Genomic DNA, 22,568 nt, shown 5'->3' with positions numbered 1-22,568 from the left:
CGCTCAATTTTTGTGCAATCTTGATAGATGATTGTGATGAAATTCAGCTTGATCTCGGTAACCAGATCTGGGCATTTGTTATAGTCATGATTAAAATGGAAGAAATGTTTTGACTGTGTATTTACATTCATTTAAAATCAAGCCATGGGGCTGCTGAGGCACTGGAACATGGAACAATGAAAACGGAGCCGAGGGTGGCAGCAAAAGTCATGGAGATAATTTGCAGTTACATGAAGATTGGGTTGAAAACTGGTTGATTATGGCCAAAGCAATGATGTTGGATTTGTGGTATCCAGCATACTTTGTCATTTTGTGCTGATGGGCTTTGGTTGTTTTTATGGTTATAACTAGGGCTGCAACAACGAATCGATTAAATCGATAAAAATCAATTACTAAAAGAGTTGGCAACGAATTTCCTAATCGATTCGTTATGTCGCGCGACGCGGAGACGTTTGATTATTAAAAAAAACATTATTTGAGCGCGGAGCGGAGTGAACACACTCGGTCTCTCTCGCGCACAGATGCAAGCTGATTTTGGCGCCTCAAAGACAGTGCGGAGCAAAAATAATAAAAAAAAACGAGGTAGAGGACAGATACATGGCGGAGGCAGAGGAATCTGTGCGAAAATTTGCAAAAGCGACATGCCACGGCACGGGAGCACCATGGCAATGATCCTGCACCTGAAACGCGGGTTTGATGAGGAGGAAGGGAGTTCAGCAGCAGGGTAAGTCACTACAGAATCCTACTTTTGTTCTGTTTTGAAGTAAGGAACGTAATGTCCCTGGTGCTGGTGTTTAACTCGCCGCGAAGGAGAACTAGACGGGGACTTACAGCGCCACCTACAGGTCTGGAGGGGGGATGAAACAGCGTTCCGACTGTTCCCTGCATCTCCGCGTTGTAGTAGCCTAGTGGGTAACACACTCGCCTATTGTGTCCCTGAGCAAGACACTTAACCCTAAGTTGCTCCAGGGGAAAACTGTCCCTGTAACTACTGATTGTCGCTCTGGATAAGGGCATCTGATAAATGCTGTAAATGTAAATGTTTACCCGTCTTCCAGCTTGACAGGCATGACAAGTTAGCGTTAGCTCGTTAATAACAGTAGTAAAGCAGGGGTGCTATAGTTACTTTGCATTAAAAGATTAAAGACATGTTTTTATTCACTAGCCTTTTTTGGACCATTCATTTTTCTATCTGTTGTCATGTATAGCTACACTGCAAAAAAGCTTTTCTTACCTAGTCATTTTGTCTCGTTTCCAGTCCAAATATCTAAAAAATCTTAAATCAAGATTACTTGACAAGAAAAATGGCATGAGAAAATTAAGTGATGCTTAAAACTTCTGTTTGAGATTATTTCTCATTAAGATTAGTTTTCTTACCCCATTGGCAGATAATTTTGCTTGTTTTAAGCAAACAATCACTTAATTTTGAGATGTTTTTTCAGAAAACAAGACAATTTATTATGCTATTTCATGTGTCTAGTAAATGTATCTTGATTTAAGATTTTTTAGAGATTTGGACTGAAATCAGGACAAAACTAAATTAGAAAAGCATTTATTGCAGTGTGTGTGTGTGTGTGTGTGCATCTGCAAGTGTGTGCATCTGCAGTGTAGTGTAGAGAACAAGTTCTGACATTCAAACAAATCCTGTAAAATTTTCTGATTTGTATTGTTCTTTATTTTTTTTTATAATAAAGAACAATACCTGGCAGCTCAGGTAGCACTTTATTTTTAAAAAAAGTATATTTGGCAGATGTAAAGCATACATGTGTATGTTTTTTGTGTTAGTCCATTTTTATTTTATTTTATTATTATTATAACAGCTCAAGGAACAACATGTTTGTGCACTTTCTAAAGATTTTGGTTCTGTTTTTGAATAAATGGTTGAAAATGAATGCTTTTCTTTTTTTTTTTTTTTATCCAATTCTAAGATTAATACAAAAATAATCGACAGATTAATCGATTCTTAAAATAATCGTTAGTTGCAGCTCTAGTTATAACCATAAATTGGTTATGTTTCCTGAATATTTCAGAGAAGCGCAACAGATTGAAAATTGTGTTTCCTTTATCGAACGTAATTTGCTGGCTCTAATGACAATTGTTAGGTCTGTCAAAGGACCAAGCTGTACAGCGGCATCTACATGGAGTAGAGGTATGTTGACTCTCACCTCTGATCTCCCTAGAAAAAATGCTCAACAGCACTACCCAGTGGACCAAATTTGTTTACCAAAAAAAATGGGATATTTGGTGTCCCTGTATCGATGCAATATCACTGTATAAAATATCACAATATATTGCTGCATATTTTCTAACACATGAAATTGATATATTTTGTTATAGTCATATGACCAGCATTGTTGTGTCTCATCTTTGTCACATCAAAAAGGTTTGTTGACAAAAGGTATGTCATAAATTTTATTGATGAAACCACTACTTGAAATATGCACAAAGAACATGCCATAATTAGAATTTTTTTAATAAAATAAATTGTCTGTCTGTTACAGAAAACACCAAATTACAGAAAGTGATCGAGGGAAAGAAGGCATGAGTCAGGTTCACGAGAATCGCACAACAGATACTGTGCTTCACCTACCAAGGTCTAAGGTGAGACAGCTATTTTGCTGCTGGCACCACCTTTTTCTAAATGTTTCATGACCAAAGCGAAGTGTTAGAACAAGACATGAATAGTCCATGCTTATACATTTTCCCTCACACTCACCAATCAGATGTGTACCAAGATAAAGCCACGCCCACTTAAACAGGTGCAAGGACACTTGCTCTCAACTTGTGGTATGCTAGTTTCAGCACAGTTCAAATTTACAATTTGTACAGATATGCTACAGTTTTTGTTACACATAATATACTGAATACTATGAATACTGAACAGCAAATATCACAAATTAAATCGAAACCATGATCTGTCAAATACAGTGCATCCAGAACATTCTCAGTGCTTTTTTCTAAATTTTGTATTTTTTTCCCTCAGAATTCTACACACAACACCCCGTAATGACAACATGAAATGGATTACTTGAGGTTTTGGAAAATTTATTAAAAAAAAAAAAATGTACAAAAGTATTCACAGCCTTTCCAATGAAGCTCAAAATTGAGCTCAGGTGCCTCCTGTTTCCCCTGATCATCCTTGAGATCTTTCTGCAGCTTAATTGGAGTCCACCAGTGGAAAAAAACAGTTGATTGGACATGAGGTCCCACAGTTGACAGTTCATGTCAGCATGAAGTCAAAAGGACTTGTCACATTCTAGGGGGTCTAAGAAACGCAACAAGGGTGTGGAGAGGTGGACGTCCACTGTTTCACACACAAACAAACAAAGCATACTAACAGTGCTTTTATTTACAGTGAGCTAACAGGTACAATATAACAGCAAAGTCAACACAGCTAACCAACAGTACAGCCTAAAGAAAGGGGTGGTCCAGCAGGGATAACTCAAACATGCACAAAAATGAACAAATAGGGCACATAAAACTAACAGCTCATAACAAAGGGTCTATCACACAAAGCAACAAGACACACAAATGAGATTCCCAACAAAGCTCCTTGCAGATCTCCATGGACCCTGGGGACTTCCCAAAAGAGTAAGGGCCTAGCAGACCCTTGGGACATCCCGAACACCGTCCAAAGTCTCTTTACATAGGTGGAGGTGACCAATAGAGAGATGGTAGGTGCAGCTGGTAGGGTTAAACTCCTCCTATGAAGTCAACCTAAAAGAGACAGGACATAAAAACACAGCCAGCCACACAGAACACGTGGGAGCATATGTTCAGGGACGTAACACTTGTCTGTAGTGGGCAGTGGTTGGACTCAGACACAGGCTCAGTGTTTAAATCCAATCTCAAAACCTGTTTTCTCTGGCTTTTTGTTAAAGTCCTAGACACTCATTTCACTTCACTTTGACACAGTGTCAATTATAAAGTACAGTTTATCCCAGAGTCCCCCTGTCAGACACAAACAGTGTTAAATTCACCCTAGTTAGGCTGTCCTAGTCAGGGTACCGGGCCACTGTAGCACCAATTTACCACTATAAACACATATTTCAGTATCGGTCGTACAGTGCAACCGTCTGCCTCTGCTTCTGTTTGTTTTTCTCCGAGACACGGAATCAAGCACCCAGACTACTGGCAGATCCCAGTGAAGAGACCAGCAAATAAATCCTGGTTCCTGACAACTGCTAAATGAGGACATAGCATGAAACGAACCAGAGGGTCACCACAGCCACCACCACCGTAACAACTACAGCTTCAGGGATCTTCAAAAGGACCAGTAACACCATAATGGACATGTAATGTAAACCATGACACTGGATTACATTCTGGACTTCTCCAACCCTACAACTGTAGAACTTATTATTTTTTCGTTCTTTCTCTCCTATTGTACAAATCATCACCAACCCTGCACTGACACCATTTGCAGGCTCACTCTACCCAGGAAGGGGGTCCCTCTCTGTATCACTCCTTGCCAAGGTTTCTTCCTTTCTTTATTCTCTCGACGAGTTTTTTTGTGTGGAGTTTTTTTCTTGTGTGCAGAAAGATCAAGTGTGGGGGGTGTCAACTGTAGGGCTTGTCAAAGCCCATTGAGACATACCGTATGTGATTTTGGGCTATATAAGAAATAAATGTTGTTGTTGTTGGTGGTGGCCTAGCGGTTAAGGAATCGGCCCTGTAATTAGAAGGTTGCCGGTTCAAATCCCGATCCGCCAAAGTGCCACCGTCCCCACACACTGCTCCCCGGGCGCCTGTCATGGCTGCCCACTGCTCACTAAGGGTGATGGGTTAAATGCAGAGGACAAATTTCACTGTGCTGCTGTGTAACACAATTACAATCACTTCACTTTGACTCTGACTTAGATTCCCAGACAGGATTATCTTGAGGAAGGTTACAGAAAAATTTCTGGACTCTTCCTAGCACTGTTTGGCCACCCAAACTGGCCGATCTTAGTCATGGAGGTGACAAAGGTGAGACGGGTGCCAGTAGCCTAGTGGGTAACACATTCACCTGTGAACCAAAAGACCCAAGTTCAAATCCCACTTACTACCACTGTGTCCCTGAGCAAGACACTTAACTAACTTGCTCCAGGGGGGGACTGTCCCTGTAACTACTGATTGTATGTTGCTCTGAATAAGGGCTTCTGATAAATGCTGTAAATGTAAATGTCCTTCCTAGAAGGGCAACCACCTCTGCAGCAATCCTCCAATCCTCCTGTATAGTACAGCCAGAAGCCACTCCTAAGTAAAAAGCACATGGCAGCATGACTGGAGTTTGCCAAAAGCACCTGAAGGACTGTCAACCACAAGAAATAAAAAATTGTATGGTCTGATGAGACAAAACATTACATTTTTCGTGTGAATGCCAGGCGTCACGTTTGGAAGAAAATCAGGCAGTGTTCATTATCAATACCATCCCTACAGTGAAGAATGGTGGGGATGTTTTTCAGCTGCAGGAACTGGGAGACTAGTCAGGATAGACGAAAAGATGACTGCAGCAATGTACAGAGACATCCTGCATGAAAAACTGTTCCAGAGCGCTCTTGAACTCCAACTGGGGCGACGGTTCATCTTTCAGCAGGACAACAACCCTAAGCACACAGCCAAGATATGAAGAGAGTGACTTCAGGACAACTCTGTGAATGACCTCCTCAGACGCCTAAAAAAGCTGGGGTATCCACCTCTGTCCTCACCACCTTCTACAGGTGCGCTGTGGAGTCCATCTTCATGGGCAGTATTGCGTCCTGGTACGGCAGTTGTACTGCTCAGGACAAGAAAGCTCAGCAGAGGGTGGTGAAAACAGCTCAGAGGATCACAGGCACACCACTCCCAGCAATAACAGACATTTACACCACGCGCCATCTCAGGAAAATGAAGACCATCCTGAAGGACCCCATCCATCCTGCACTGTCACTTTTTACTTTCTCGTCATCAGGCAAGAGACTCAGGACAATTCACACATGCACAACACGATTCAGGAACAGTTTCTACCCCAGTGCCATCAGGCTATACAACACATAGTATGCACTGTCGCTTAAATTATGCACACTTACTTTTTTATGCAACTTAGCCTTCTGTGATTTATTTATTGCTGCTGCACTTTGTCTTCTATGTCTTCTATGTATCATGTTCTATGTTCTGTCTACGTGGGAGGGGTTTTCAAGTAAGAATTTCATTGTGCTCTGTACACTGTACTTTGTACAAATGACAATAAACTTCAACCTCAACTTCAACCTAAACCTTGAGTGCCCAGCCAGAGCCCAAACTTGAAAACGATTGACACATCTCTGAAGAGATCTGTTAATTGTTGTGCACAGAAGCTTCCATCCAACCTGATGGAGCTTGAGAGCTGCTGCAAAGAGAAATGGGCCAAACTAGTCAAGGATAGGTGTGCCAAGCTTGTGGCATGATTTGTCAAAAAGACTTGAGGCTGTAACTACTGCCAAGGTGCATCGACAAAGTATCAAGCCAAGGCTGTGATACTTATGTGTATGCCATTTCTCAGCTAAATGTGTCCTCTGCTTTTAACCCATCACCCTTAGTGAGCAGTAGGCAACCATGACAAGTGCCCATGGAGCAGTGTGAGGGGACCATGCTTCGCTCAGGGGCACCTTGGCTCGGATTCTGATTACGAGGCCGCTTAGACCACCACTGCCCCGCGAGTGATACGCTGTTAATATTTTCCGAATGGACTATAAATCGTGATTGGATTTTTCTTAAAACTATTCAGTCCTATTAAAATGGTACCACTTCTTGCCAATATTTAACATCTAATGTGTTTTTACGAATGGACTATAAATCGCGATTGGATTTTAGGGTGGTAGTAGCCTGGTGGGTAAAACACTCGCCTATGAACCAGAAGACCCAGGTTCAAATCCCACTTACTGCCATTGTGTCCCTGAACAAGAAACTTAACCCTAAGTTGCTACAGGGGGACTGTCCCTGTAACTACTGATTGTAAGTCTCTCTGGATAAGGGCGTCTGAAAAATGCTGTAAAATGTTTTGAGATTTGACACTTCCCACACTCCAGACTGCTAGGGATTCTCTCTAGTGTGTATCCTCTGGTGTATCTTAAGGTGTGATGCTCGTGGAAAACTCTTCCCACACTCCACACACTGGTAGGGCTTCTCTCCAGTATGTATCCTCTGGTGTAATTTAAGCTTTGACAGTTCTCTAAAATTCTTCCCACACTCCACACACTGGTAGGGCTTCTCTCCAGTATGTATCGTCTGGTGTTTTTTAAGGCTTGATGCTTCTGTAAAACTCTTCCCACACTCCACACACTGGTAGGGCTTCTCTCCAGTATGTATCCTCTGGTGTAATTTAAGCTTTGACAGTTCTCTAAAATTCTTCCCACACTCCACACACTGGTAGGGCTTCTCTCCAGTATGTATCGTCTGGTGTTTTTTAAGGCTTGATGCTTCTGTAAAACTCTTCCCACACTCCACACACTGGTAGGGCTTCTCTCCAGTATGTATCCTTTGGTGTATTTTAAGGCTTGATGCTTCTGTAAAACTCTTCCCACACTCCACACACTGGTAGGGCTTCTCTCCAGTATGTATCCTCTGGTGTATTTTAAGCTTTGATGCTCCTGGAAAACTCTTCCCACAATCCACACACTGGTAGGGCTTCTCTCCAGTATGTATCCTCTGGTGTATTTTAAGGCTTGATGCTTCTGCAAAAGTCTCCCCACACTCCACACACAGGTATGGCTTCTCTCCAGTATGTATCTTCTGGTGTTTTTTAAGGCCAAATGCTTGTGCAAACCTCTTCCCACACTCCACACACTGGTAGGGCTTCTCTCCAGTATGTGTCCTCTGGTGTTTTTTAAGGCTTGATTCTTCTGTAAAACTCTTCCCACACACCACACACAGGCAGGGCTTCTCTCCAGTATGTGTCCTCTTGTGTATTTCAAGGCCCGATGCTCGTGTAAAACTCTTTCCACACTCCACACACTGGTAGGGCTTCACTCCAGTATGTATCCTCTGGTGTATTTCAAGGCCCGATGCTCGTGTAAAACTCTTTCCACACTCCACACACTGGTAGGGCTTCTCTCCAGTATGGTCCCTCTGGTGTATTTCAAGGCCCGATGCTCGTGTAAAACTCTTTCCACACTCCACACACTGGTAGCGCTTCTCTCCAGTATGTATCCTCTGGTGCTTTTGAAGACTTGATGCTTGTGTAAAACTCTTCCCACACTCCACACACTGGTAGGGCTTCTCTCCAGTATGTATCCTCTGGTGTATTTCAAGGCCCGATGCTCGTGTAAAACTCTTTCCACACTCCACACACTGGTAGCGCTTCTCTCCAGTATGTATCCTCTGGTGCTTTTGAAGACTTAATGCTTGTGTAAAACTCTTCCCACACTCCACACACTGGTAGGGCTTCTCTTCACAAAGGATTCTCTGTCGTGTTTCAGGGTTCTTCTTTTGTCTTGAACTGTAGACACACATCTTTAACTGGTGCATTTTTTCTTCACTTGTTTGATCCATTAATTTGTTTCCAATTTCTGCAAATACAGGAACATTTTGAAATTAAATTTATAGGTATTACACACTATACTAAATTACTATACTATAATTTATACTCTAATGTGTGTAACTAGTTGTGCTTGCTAGTTTTTTTGCTATATGTAATGCTATAAGGTGTAACACTTGTTTGAAACAAATATGAGAACAAGAGAAGTTAAAAATACAATTACCAGATGACATGGAATTTGTAAGCATTAGCTCACAAAAAGTAACGAGTGGTTCACGCAAGGAATGAAAGAAGCCTGTAAATGCGAAAGGGGCAAATACAACTATCTTATTTCGCCATCTAAAGCATAAGGACCTGAGTCTGTAGGAGGATTGTCTGAAATCCTGATGAGGCAGTTAGCTCAGGAGCTAATGCTACGAAACCAAAACAAAGAAAGCTAGTTCAGCGTGGTTCATTTATTCACAAAAGATGTTCGTAAACGGCACTTTATATTTACTTGTGGATTTTATTTTGTCATACTATGTGTTTTATAGAAGTTTTTTTAATCCAAATAACAGAGGGAGAACTAATTTATTTTAAGACTGAATACTTTACTAAATAACTGTATGCACTAAAACATGTGTAATATACATATTTTAATTTTTACAGAACATTTTCAAGTAAACTTATGTTTATGCTGTCAAATAATTAAATATTGTGATAAAATCTACTGATGTTTTTGACAAAACCTAGTTACTTTCCATACAGTATTGTGGCCAACATTCCCCTGTAAACGAGGCCCATGCTTTGCATCTCTGTTGCTTCATCAGGACTCCTCTAACATAATTACTCTATGGATGACTCATAAACCTTCACACATAAAGCTTAATTTTGATACAAACATTGATTCTTTCACATTTCAAAATGTCTCATTCCCATCCTATATATTAACAATCAAACTAATAACCTTTTAAAATGTAGTTCATTTAAACAATGTTGTGTGGTTTTTACCCCTTTCCTAAAAATTAATTCCTCTTATTGCAAGACTATTTTTAAGAGTTTCAGTAATTTTATGTTTTCTTAATCTTCACACAGCCATGTGATTCTGGACCAATACAAAGCTGCAAAAATTCCTACTAATATCCAAATCACTATAACAAACTCCATTCTACTTAACTCCACTCACCTGAATAGTCTTCATCATCTGACTCTTTCTTCACATGAATTCCTGTTGGTTCCAGTGTTTCACCATACTTCAGAGATGTGATGGTATCTGATGATATTTCTGGTTTAACATCTGTGCAGTTCTGATCTACACTCCGCAGATCAGTAGGAACGAGAGACGGACTGGGATCCATCTTGAGACCTTGGAATGAAGCAGAACACGTTGTAATTATTCTAAAATTATCTCCCCACCTACAACATAATTCTAGAATTATTCCAAACAAAGATATTCTTTAATAGAAACACACAGAACAAAGCAGGTTTCTAGGAATAAAAAGTCAGATAAAAAGACACACAGTCACCTTTAGAAATGTTTACCCAGAGATTCCTCAGATCCAGGTAATTTTACACTGAGCACAACAAACTCCAACTTCTCTCTGGTCGCATATAAAGGCTTGAAGAACACGGGAGCTGCTGCAGTCTTTTACAACCAATCACAGCAGAGTGTTTTCTTATTTAAATTTGATTGATGGATGTGGGGAAGTGGGCTGGACAAAGAATAGTGAAGGGATGGGTGATACCACCAGTGTTGCCAGACGTACAATAATTTTACCCTCTGTACAATCAATAATTAAAAAAAAGAAAAACCCACAATGTACGACAATTATATCCCTTTAGTCACTTTAGTTATTTAATTTCACAACGAGGTACAGATCTCTGCGCAGACATACATTCGTCTCACATACCTTTACAGCCAAACATTGCACGATGTAACACACGGGTATCAAACTCGGCCGTACAATTAAATCTGGCCTGCGAGATAATTTAATGTAGATCCCGGCGATATGAAGCACTGAAAACACACAAACTACAGACTCGATCATGCAGTGCTCCGTACAGATTCCGTAAGTTTTGATGAGTTAAGTTTAAGGAAAATGCAAAGAGTGAGCACACGTAGCCTGTGACCTGTACCCACTCGGCTCCGCGCATGCGCACTCCGAAAACCACCTTGCCCGATTGGCTCTCATAAACTTTTAACGTTAACGGCAGACAACGCGTTTCTGGATCCACACTTAAAAAATAAATGTATACATGTTAATCTCCAAATTTGTGCTCTGAAATGCATTGCTGGTTATCCCTCAATATCAAAATTATCCCAGTTTGATTTTTTCATAATTTTTTTTTACTGACATCCACCTGTCTCTGGCATAATATATATGGTCATTCTTTTAGGTAAATATTATATAAACTGTTGCAAATAGGGTTTGCCATCGTGGTACATAGTGATGGTGAGATGAAGCCTCATGAGGCATTGAACCATTTGGGAAAGGGTGGATTTCTCGAAGCTTCATGTGCACACGACACCGCCTACTGGCCAGTTGTACAATAATCACAACATAATGGCTCTACATAAATTATCACAAAAATTGAGTGTATTCAGTCTGATATTTTTCACAATATGGTAGTATCATATGAAATGAGCAAAGCACCGTAACCACACACTGCTCCCCAGACAATCACTTCACTTTCAATATGGCAAGTTGTGTATGCTTACGTGGCTCGGGCAATGATGTACAGAACAGGGGAGATGTTATTCATTTTTATTCAGAAATAACAGTTTGTGTATATAAACACACACACACACATTTTTTTTGGTTTAATGGAATTGCCATATACATATACTGTGTGTGTGTATATATATATATATATATATATTATTTATAATAATGCGATTAAACAAGTTTTGTCTTTGTTTTATCAACGACAACGTAGAGACGTTTCAGTATAGGTTTAATTTTATAAGCCCGGGTCTTCTGGTTCATAGGCGAGTGTGTTACCCACTAGGCTACTACCACCCTGTAAGTCTACTTTTATTAGTAAACAATATATATATTTTGTCAGCCCAAGAACGGAATCCAATTCAGTGGTGAATGGTAGACATCATAGATTGTATTGACCTTGTTAATCAGACTCCATTAATGAATTTTGAACTCATCTGATGCTACCTGGACATAAAGAGTCATGGCACAATAGAAGTTACAAAAATGAACAGTTCCTAATTTATCAACGGCGTTAAATTACTATTGCAAATGCATGCATCAGTCTGTCTGAATGGGGCAAGCAGTAGAAGTTCAGGCAGTAAAACATGGCAGCCCGCCAGGTGCAAGAACACCCCCTGCAGGCGGGCCAAGAGCACCTGGCTGCAGACACTCTAAAGTTTGGAGCGCTCAGTATGCAAAAACATGACTGGTAATCACGTAGAGTTGATCTCCCTGAGACAATCATGCTAACTGATAAGATGTGACAAGATAAAGACCACATGCAAGGACACTCGATCTCAACTCATGGTATGCTAGTTACAGCACAACGCAGCACAGTTCTTATTTCACAGTACGGTTAAGCTACACTAGTACCACTTCTCGCCAATATGTAACATCTGGTGTGTTTTGAGGTTTGACTTTCCACACTCCACTGGTAGGGCTTCTCTCCAGTGTATGTATGCTCTTGTGTACTGTAAGATACTATGCTTGCGTAAAACTCTCCACACACTGGTAGAGCTTCTTCCCAGTATGTATCTTCTGGTGTTTTTTAAGGTTTGATGCTCGTGTAAAACGCTTCCCACACTCCACACACCGGTGGGTCTTCTCTTCAGAAAGGATTCTTTGTCATGTTTCAAGGTTCTTCTCTTGACTTGAACTGTAGACATACTTGTTAAAATGGTGCATTTTTTTCTTCAGTTTCACTTTTACATGTTTGATCTGTGAATTTGTTCCCAATTTCTGCAAATATAGGAATAATTTAAAAGTGAAATTTGTTTTATACATATTACTATACTATAACATGTGTAAGTAGTGGTGCGTGGTAGTTTTTTGTGCAATGTATTTCTATAATGTACAATTTGTTTGAAACAAATATGAGAAGTTATAAAATACAATTTTCAGATGACATTGAATTTGTCCCAATCGTGATTTGGTAATAAGAAATAGCAGAAAGTTGCTTTTAGCAACTGGATCTGAAAAATCAGTAGATCTAACAGTAGACTGAACGTCATTATGCAGTGGTCATTACACACACAATGTAGGGGTGTTTAAAAAAAAAAAATCAATAGAGCAATATATTGCAATATTTTACGTGGAGATATTCTATCTATACAAGGACACCAAATATCAATATTTTTCTGTACAAAAGTTCATTTCAGCATGAACCCTCCAGTTACAGTACAGCAACAACCAAAGGCTATCAAGTACACTGGCAACCGCACACAAACTCCCATCCAACTGGCCTCGCTAAAAACTACGGAATAGCTAGTGCATTTCATTAGTCTGGATTTGTGCCTCTACTGTATAGCTCGCTTGAAAAACTGGGTTTGGGTACACGCCGCCATGCTATGTGACCCCAACTCAGGAACACTTCATGGAGGTTACGGTGCCAGGATGTACTAGAAGGTTGTAAGAATGGACATCACGGGAGCATGCTTTTGTCTTGCATAGCAGCTGTCTGCAGGGGGAGGTGTGACATTCCTGTGTCGAGGGTTATGCGTGGAGATTCGGCACCTCTGTTTTACATGCCTTTTGTCTGACGGCAACGTGTGAAGTGTCAGCCGTCAGGACCGCCCACCCTCTTTGTCTTCCCCAAATGGGAGGCACCGGGGGTGTGACATCAGAAACAACAGATTCTGATTGGTCAGTGACAACTTCCTGTAGGCCACTGACAACTTCCTGTAGGCCAGAGGTATAAAGGTCTGCTCACATGTGGAAAAGAGACTGGGCTTTCTTGCTCAGGGGTTTTTCCATCGGAAGCCGGAAGGTTTCTGAGTCTTTCTCTTCACCCATTTTTTCTCATGGCTTTTCCTTTCTCTTCTCCCTCTTTACTCTTTCTTCTTATTTTTATTTTCTCTGTAACCTTGGTACCTTTTTACATTCAATATTCACATGTAACTACAATAATTATTTACCGGTGTTAATAAATTAGAAACTCTTCATTTTAACCTCTATTGTGCCATGCCTCTTTCTGCCAGGTAACATCAAGTTGGAGTGGTTTGAATACAGTGCTTTGTGTGGAGGGAGAAAGAGATTTTCTACACACTCTGTTCTCTCACCCCACACCACATGGTCTTTTTTACAAGGTACCACATTCTCAAGGTGGCACTCTCATGTGATTGCTTCTCAAGCCTCTGAATCTTCTCGCACCACATTAAGGAGAACTGGCTACTGATTTTCCTTGAGCACCATATTGTCAGTAACTGAAAGGGCCAGAGGAGGAATGGGATGTAAAAAGCGAGAATATTGCCATAGTCACCGGCAACACATCAAACATGGCCATTGCAGCGCGGCTTGCCAATGTGCCATATTTTAAATGCTTTACTCACACGTTGAATTTATATTCACAGAACGTGCTGGAGCTACCATCAGTTGGTGATTGCTGGGAAGGTTTAGAAGAATAAGCAGCTATGTACTGCATGAAAAACAGCAGTTGTTGAATTTGCCTCAACACAACATGAGCACTCATTTTGTGTCCATGTTTATTTGGTGTTTACATGGGGGTATAGTGGACACATGCAAATTAACATCATACTGACTCATTTTCTTTGATTTGCACAGTGTTCACTGATGAGCGTCTGTGTGCATATGCACTTTTTTTTTTTTTTACATGTTTACATTTCAGCTCAGTCCTCTACAAGCACCACACCAGCCTTAGATAACTGACTGGGCACATAAATATCTTATTTTCAATCTTATGCATTTTATCATTTTTTGGTGTTCACTAGTGCCCACTAGCAAAAGACAATGGAGTTAAAATTCTGTTATAAGTTGTGTTGTTTTGACTGAATTTTTAATGTAATGTGATCCACTACAATTGTACACAGTATCTTGTATTTAAACTGTTTTTACATTTTCAGTGAACTGCAAAATATCGCAAAATGTACAGTATCACAATACATGTATATCGTTATAAGCATTGTGACCATGTATATACCCAAGTATTTCACTTCGTTACATTGGAAACCCTTCCGGAGTAAAAATGTGCCTGAACTAAAATGCGCCTACTTGCACCACAAGGCATTGGTTTTGGGCGAGATCCTTAAAAAAAATAAATGTAAACTTAAGACCTTATATACCATTAAAAATGACAACAAATCCTTAGATCTAGAGTTTAAAGGTCTTAAAATAAGGGTCCAATAAATAAAATAAAACAAGCTTTCAGTCTGTCAGCAATCCACCGATCACTGCATACTTCTGGATTTACTAAGCGCAGCACGCGATCCGTACCACCGCAGGAGCAGAACTGGGCAACTGGTATTGATTGGATACTCACCTGGGGATGGTCCTAGACTGTTTGCTGTCCTGTGCAAAAGTCATTATGATTTTAAAAATCCCGGAGGGACTGCATGATAACACTAAGGCTTGTCCATATTTTATTTAAATATTTTCTGACCATATTTTTAATGTAAAATTGAAAACAATTATATAATCACTCACATCATACAAATACCATGTATTTCAATGTGACAGAAAAACAACTTTAAGTAGAATTGTCCATTGTTTTATCTGGTATATGGTTATGCAATGTGTTAATGAATCTGTAAAATGTTTAATATACAACTTCCTGCTGCAGTGCCTTTGCAATGGACCCATTACCCTTTCAAAACAGTTACATTTATTTTACAATATGAATTTCATGCTATATCATGCTAAGTCTGAGCAATTAATAATAACAACACTAATAATACAATTGTTGTATGTTGTATGGGTGGTAGTAGCCTAGCGGGTAACACACTCGCCTATGAACCAGAAGACCCAGGTTCAAATCCCACTTACAACCATTGTGTCCCTGAGCAAGACACTTAACCCTAAGTTGCTCCAGGGGGGGAATATCTGTGTAACTACTGATTGTAAGTCGCTCTGGTTAAGAGCGTCTGAAATGCTGTAAATGTAAATGTATTGGTCATGCAATGCAAAATGCGCCTGACCCATCAGATGAGGCTGTCAGAATTGAAAACTTCCACATGAAATCTGCGAAAGCATGTTGTGGTAAGTAGAGTAGCCATCATTTGCTTTTTGCCTGTGTATCCCAGACATTTCCTTGCTCAAACTGAAGACGTTTACAGTCTAATGCTGTAGCATTCAGTGGGGCAGAGAACTTGATTTCATTTTTAATATCTGCAGTCAGTGTGATTATTTATCAGTTAAGACCACTGATATAATTTATCTTTGCTATAAGAACAACAAAAAGCACAGTTTGTTAATAAGGAATTGTTGTAACATTTTCACATTTGAAAACAATCAAACTAATAATCTTTAAAAATGTAATTTATTTAAACAACGTGGGTGGCTTTTATTCCTTTCTTACAAAACTTTGTAAGGTTTTGGTATTTTTATGTGTTCTTAGACTTCACACAGCCATGTAATATCCAAACCACTATAACGCAGTCCAATCATTTAATCATTTAAACACTCACCTGAATAATCTTCATCATCCGACTCTTTCTTCACATGCATTCCTGTTGGTTCCAGTGTTTCACCACAGTTCAGAGAGGTGATGAGATCCGATGATATTTCTGGTTTAACATCTGTGTTGATCTGGTCTACACTCAACAGATCAGTAGGAAACAGAGACGGACTGGGATCCATCTTGGGACCTTGGAATGAAGCAGAAGATGTTTTAATTATACTACAGTTATCTCTGCTAGGGGTGTGTAAAATAACAAGGTCCAGTAAAAGAAAATATCCTGAAGCAAAGGTCTAGAAGATCATAATGTATAACTATTTAGTGTAATACAAAATGAGGTGGTCATCACCCCAATACTATTGCCTCCCAATCCCAAAAATGTCTGAAGTGAAACAAAGACCGAATGTATGACATCCACTAAGTCTCTTACAATATCCCTTAACTTATTGTGTTTAGTGTCATTTAATAAAAAGTAGGACTGCATTTGAAAAGATAAAATAAATAAAATGCAGAAATTGCGCATTGTTTAAATAAAGTTCAAAACGTCAGAGAAATAAAGGGATGAATAATTGAATATCCCCTTTTCTGCATCATATTTGGACACTTTTACAATAAAAAAAAAGAAAAAAAACTCAACACATCTTTAACAGAGAGAACTTGATTTCATTTTTAATATCTGCAGTCAGTGTGATTATTTATCAGTTAAGACCACTGATATAATTTATCTTTGCTATAAGAACAACAAAAAGCACAGTTTGTTAATAAGGAATTGTTGTAACATTTCCACATTTGTTTGATTTTGGCTTAATTTTCCTATTATTTCTTAGGTAATGTTCGAGTTGGAGTTTGCACATTATACTGCCTAAAAGTTGAATAAAGCACACGCATATATCGTTCTAGTCAGACTACCCTGAAATATTGTGATATTATTCTGGGCCATATCGCCCAACCCTAAATTCTAGTGATGCTTTTGACAAAACCTAATTACTTTCAATATAGCATTGAAGTCAGCATTTGCTTTGCATCTACCATCTCTGCTGCTTAAATTCATCCTCTTTGTGTGTGTTTGTGTGTCACAAAACCTTCCAAACAACAGAATTTCTCTGTGGAGCAGTTACAAAACACAGATCCTCTAGAAGCTTCACAGACAAAGCTTCATTTTGATACATTAACATAGTCTCTTTCACCTTTCAAAACATCTTATTCCCAGCCTCTTTATTAACAATCAAACTTATAATCTTTTAAAATGTAATTTATACAACGTGGGTGGCTTTTATTCCTTTCTTACAAAACTTTGTAAGGATTTGGTATTTTTATGTGTTCTTAGACTTCACACAGCCATGTAATATCCAAACCACTATAACGCAGTCCAATCATTTAATCATTTAAACACTCACCTGAATAATCTTCATCATCCGACTCTTTCTTCACATGCATTCCTGTTGGTTCCAGTGTTTCACCACAGTTCAGAGATGTGATGAGATCCGATGATATTTCTGGTTTAACATCTGTGTTGATCTGGTCTACACTCAACAGATCAGTAGGAAACAGAGACGGACTGGGATCCATCTTGGGACCTTGGAATGAAGCAGAAGATGTTTTAATTATACTACAGTTATCTCTGCTAGGGGTGTGTAAAATAACAAGGTCCAGTAAAAGAAAATATCCTGAAGCAAAGGTCTAGAAGATCATAATGTATAACTATTTAGTGTAATACAAAATGAGGTGGTCATCACCCCAATACTATTGCCTCCCAATCCCAAAAATGTCTGAAGTGAAACAAAGACCGAATGTATGACATCCACTAAGTCTCTTACAATATCCCTTAACTTATTGTGTTTAGTGTCATTTAATAAAAAGTAGGACTGCATTTGAAAAGATAAAATAAATAAAATGCAGAAATTGCGCATTGTTTAAATAAAGTTCAAAACGTCAGAGAAATAAAGGGATGAATAATTGAATATCCCCTTTTCTGCATCATATTTGGACACTTTTACAATAAAAAAAAAGAAAAAAAACTCAACACATCTTTAACAGAGAGAACTTGATTTCATTTTTAATATCTGCAGTCAGTGTGATTATTTATCAGTTAAGACCACTGATATAATTTATCTTTGCTATAAGAACAACAAAAAGCACAGTTTGTTAATAAGGAATTGTTGTAACATTTCCACATTTGTTTGATTTTGGCTTAATTTTCCTATTATTTCTTAGGTAATGTTCGAGTTGGAGTTTGCACATTATACTGCCTAAAAGTTGAATAAAGCACACGCATATATCGTTCTAGTCAGACTACCCTGAAATATTGTGATATTATTCTGGGCCATATCGCCCAACCCTAAATTCTAGTGATGCTTTTGACAAAACCTAATTACTTTCAATATAGCATTGAAGTCAGCATTTGCTTTGCATCTACCATCTCTGCTGCTTAAATTCATCCTCTTTGTGTGTGTTTGTGTGTCACAAAACCTTCCAAACAACAGAATTTCTCTGTGGAGCAGTTACAAAACACAGATCCTCTAGAAGCTTCACAGACAAAGCTTCATTTTGATACATTAACATAGTCTCTTTCACCTTTCAAAACATCTTATTCCCAGCCTCTTTATTAACAATCAAACTTATAATCTTTTAAAATGTAATTTATACAACGTGGGTGGCTTTTATTCCTTTCTTACAAAACTTTGTAAGGATTTGGTATTTTTATGTGTTCTTAGACTTCACACAGCCATGTAATATCCAAACCACTATAACGCAGTCCAATCATTTAATCATTTAAACACTCACCTGAATAATCTTCATCATCCGACTCTTTCTTCACATGCATTCCTGTTGGTTCCAGTGTTTCACCACAGTTCAGAGATGTGATGAGATCCGATGATATTTCTGGTTTAACATCTGTGTTGATCTGGTCTACACTCAACAGATCAGTAGGAAACAGAGACGGACTGGGATCCATCTTGGGACCTTGGAATGAAGCAGAAGATGTTTTAATTATACTACAGTTATCTCTGCTAGGGGTGTGTAAAATAACAAGGTCCAGTAAAAGAAAATATCCTGAAGCAAAGGTCTAGAAGATCATAATGTATAACTATTTAGTGTAATACAAAATGAGGTGGTCATCACCCCAATACTATTGCCTCCCAATCCCAAAAATGTCTGAAGTGAAACAAAGACCGAATGTATGACATCCACTAAGTCTCTTACAATATCCCTTAACTTATTGTGTTTAGTGTCATTTAATAAAAAGTAGGACTGCATTTGAAAAGATAAAATAAATAAAATGCAGAAATTGCGCATTGTTTAAATAAAGTTCAAAACGTCAGAGAAATAAAGGGATGAATAATTGAATATCCCCTTTTCTGCATCATATTTGGACACTTTTACAATAAAAAAAAAGAAAAAAAACTCAACACATCTTTAACAGAGAGAACTTGATTTCATTTTTAATATCTGCAGTCAGTGTGATTATTTATCAGTTAAGACCACTGATATAATTTATCTTTGCTATAAGAACAACAAAAAGCACAGTTTGTTAATAAGGAATTGTTGTAACATTTCCACATTTGTTTGATTTTGGCTTAATTTTCCTATTATTTCTTAGGTAATGTTTGAGTTGGAGTTTGCACATTATACTGCCTAAAAGTTGAATAAAGCACACGCATATATCGTTCTAGTCAGACTACCCTGAAATATTGTGATATTATTCTGGGCCATATCGCCCAACCCTAAATTCTAGTGATGCTTTTGACAAAACCTAATTACTTTCAATATAGCATTGAAGTCAGCATTTGCTTTGCATCTACCATCTCTGCTGCTTAAATTCATCCTCTTTGTGTGTGTTTGTGTGTCACAAAACCTTCCAAACAACAGAATTTCTCTGTGGAGCAGTTACAAAACACAGATCCTCTAGAAGCTTCACAGACAAAGCTTCATTTTGATACATTAACATAGTCTCTTTCACCTTTCAAAACATCTTATTCCCAGCCTCTTTATTAACAATCAAACTTATAATCTTTTAAAATGTAATTTATACAACGTGGGTGGCTTTTATTCCTTTCTTACAAAACTTTGTAAGGATTTGGTATTTTTATGTGTTCTTAGACTTCACACAGCCATGTAATATCCAAACCACTATAACGCAGTCCAATCATTTAATCATTTAAACACTCACCTGAATAATCTTCATCATCCGACTCTTTCTTCACATGCATTCCTGTTGGTTCCAGTGTTTCACCACAGTTCAGAGATGTGATGAGATCCGATGATATTTCTGGTTTAACATCTGTGTTGTTCTGGTCTACACTCAACAGATCAGTAGGAAACAGAGACGGACTGGGATCCATCTTGGGACCTTGGAATGAAGCAGAAGATGTTTTAATTATACTACAGTTATCTCTGCTAGGGGTGTGTAAAATAACAAGGTCCAGTAAAAGAAAATATCCTGAAGCAAAGGTCTAGAAGATCATAATGTATAACTATTTAGTGTAATACAAAATGAGGTGGTCATCACCCCAATACTATTGCCTCCCAATCCCAAAAATGTCTGAAGTGAAACAAAGACCGAATGTATGACATCCACTAAGTCTCTTACAATATCCCTTAACTTATTGTGTTTAGTGTCATTTAATAAAAAGTAGGACTGCATTTGAAAAGATAAAATAAATAAAATGCAGAAATTGCGCATTGTTTAAATAAAGTTCAAAACGTCAGAGAAATAAAGGGATGAATAATTGAATATCCCCTTTTCTGCATCATATTTGGACACTTTTACAATAAAAAAAAAACCTCAACACATCTTTAACAGTTTTACAGGCCCACTTTTTTGAGCCTGGAACGATATTTCGTTGTTATTGTGTTCACTGTGGGGAAAGCTGCGTGTGGAGCTAAACACGGTCCTCTGCTCAGTCCAGGGAAAGCTGTCTCAGGAACCATTAGGAGCCAGAAAGTGGAAGGGTCAGTTCTCACAAACCGCTCTTCACTTGCACCATTTACTGCGCGACTTCCTTTGAGAAGTCTCAAAAATGGGTGTTTAAATGCTCGGTTTTCGCTGTACATTTTTCGGTGCCATTTTCCCCCTCGGTTCTCTCTTTCTCCGACTCACCTGCCTTCTACTTACTGCGGCTCAGTTTTCTGTTTCTCTCGCTTTCTCTGGCCCAGGCGTCTTTGTTTTCTCACGTATCGCCATTTGTCTGTTTCTGTCGACTTTTCATCCGCTCTCTTTTCGTTCTGCCCTCGGCGTCAAGTCGCAGCGTTTACCTCAGGGAACGCACGTACGTGATTGGCTGAGCTGCATCACGTGGGTGACTAAACTTGCACGCAATTGGTCAATGCGTTCCAAACCAAACATCTTGCCCGAAATGACTAAAATATGTTTATTTTGCTGTGTTTGTGTGTGTGTGTGTGTGTGTGTGTGTGTGTAGAAGACTCTGCACAGGAAAAAATAGATTAATGTAGTCTGTAATCACAGACTTCATGAGACGAATACATCTTATTATTAATAATGGATAATGGTGAATTGGGATCTTTTGTTGTGTACATTATATATATATTACCATTTACATATTTAGACGCCAACCAGAAGGCTTTACACCATTGTGCTCACAGAAATCTTAAAGCGCTGTGAAAACTGCTGTTGGTCTCACAGGTGGAAAGACAGCAGTATATTTCTTTTATTGAATTTTTTGAAAACACAGAGCCATTATTAAACTCTGCAGTAACAATTTGACTTTATAAATATACACAAGCAAGACATTATGTGCAAAAAGAAGGAAATAAATAAATAAAATAAATAAATAGGAATTGTATGGAGACCAAACCTTTTAACATCGTCATTCAACAAAACTTGCATCTGCCATTCAGGCCAGTTAAAATTAATTATTAAAACCAACTATCTGAGGGATTATTTATCAGCAGTGATAAAACCTTTAAGAGCCTTTAAAACCTTTGCTACTCCTTGAGATGTTTAGTAAGATCTGTCATAAAAGCTAAATCCAAAAGGTTGTTCTCTGTGCATATCCATACTGAAAAGTTTCAGGAAAAAAATGATTTCAGGCAGCACTACTGCATCCAACCATTGCTAGAGCACCATCAGGCTGTCATGGAAATTAGCTTAGAGAGGGACAACTAGGTCTTATTAACACATTCCATACAACAGTGGAAAATATCTTCACCACTGGTATGTTTCTTAGACACACAAAGCTATGCCACAATTATCAGATCAGTCGACTAATTAAACTAAAGAGAAGCATTCACATGTGTCAATGTCATCTGCCATTCTCTCACATCAATGTGTAACTGCTCCCAGATAGCTGCATGTCCATTAAATATTTCTGCTTTATATTTAAAGCCAGTGACAAGAACATCTGCAGCCTCTACAAATGCTTGTATAACAATTTCAACTTTTAGCTATTGTGCATCGTTTTTGAAATGTTGCTCCTTCTTCAGTAGAGCCCCACATTGCATGTAAGATATATAGACCTCGAGTTTAAAGAAATGAAAA

The 22,568-nt window shown here is 38.7% G+C and overlaps 1 protein-coding gene across 2 annotated transcripts; it reads right to left on the bottom strand.

Annotated features, from left to right (window-relative positions):
* Window positions 1–6,106: 6,106 nt before the first annotated feature.
* LOC114803230 (zinc finger protein 345-like) lies at window positions 6,107–21,325 on the bottom strand. Of its 2 annotated transcripts, none has more exons than XM_029002648.1 (7): window positions 21,171–21,325; window positions 20,241–20,420; window positions 18,854–19,033; window positions 17,467–17,646; window positions 16,080–16,259; window positions 9,642–9,821; window positions 6,107–8,507 (listed from the first exon to the last, which is right to left on the bottom strand). In XM_029002648.1, the coding sequence occupies exons 2-7, from the start codon at window positions 20,410–20,412 to the stop codon at window positions 7,033–7,035; spliced, it is 2,367 nt and encodes a 788-aa protein (XP_028858481.1). In that variant the 5' UTR covers window positions 20,413–20,420; window positions 21,171–21,325; the 3' UTR covers window positions 6,107–7,032. The 2 variants fall into 2 exon arrangements, with proteins under 2 accessions (XP_028858481.1, XP_028858482.1); XM_029002649.1 differs by having other exon boundaries at window positions 21,186–21,313.
* Window positions 21,326–22,568: the final 1,243 nt, after the last annotated feature.

Source organism: Denticeps clupeoides, chromosome 14 (genome assembly GCF_900700375.1).
Source record: "Denticeps clupeoides chromosome 14, fDenClu1.1, whole genome shotgun sequence".
Lineage (NCBI taxonomy): Eukaryota > Metazoa > Chordata > Actinopteri > Clupeiformes > Denticipitidae > Denticeps > Denticeps clupeoides.
The sequence above is the reverse complement of the archived record's forward strand: the minus strand, read 5'-3'. Positions and strand labels throughout refer to the sequence as shown.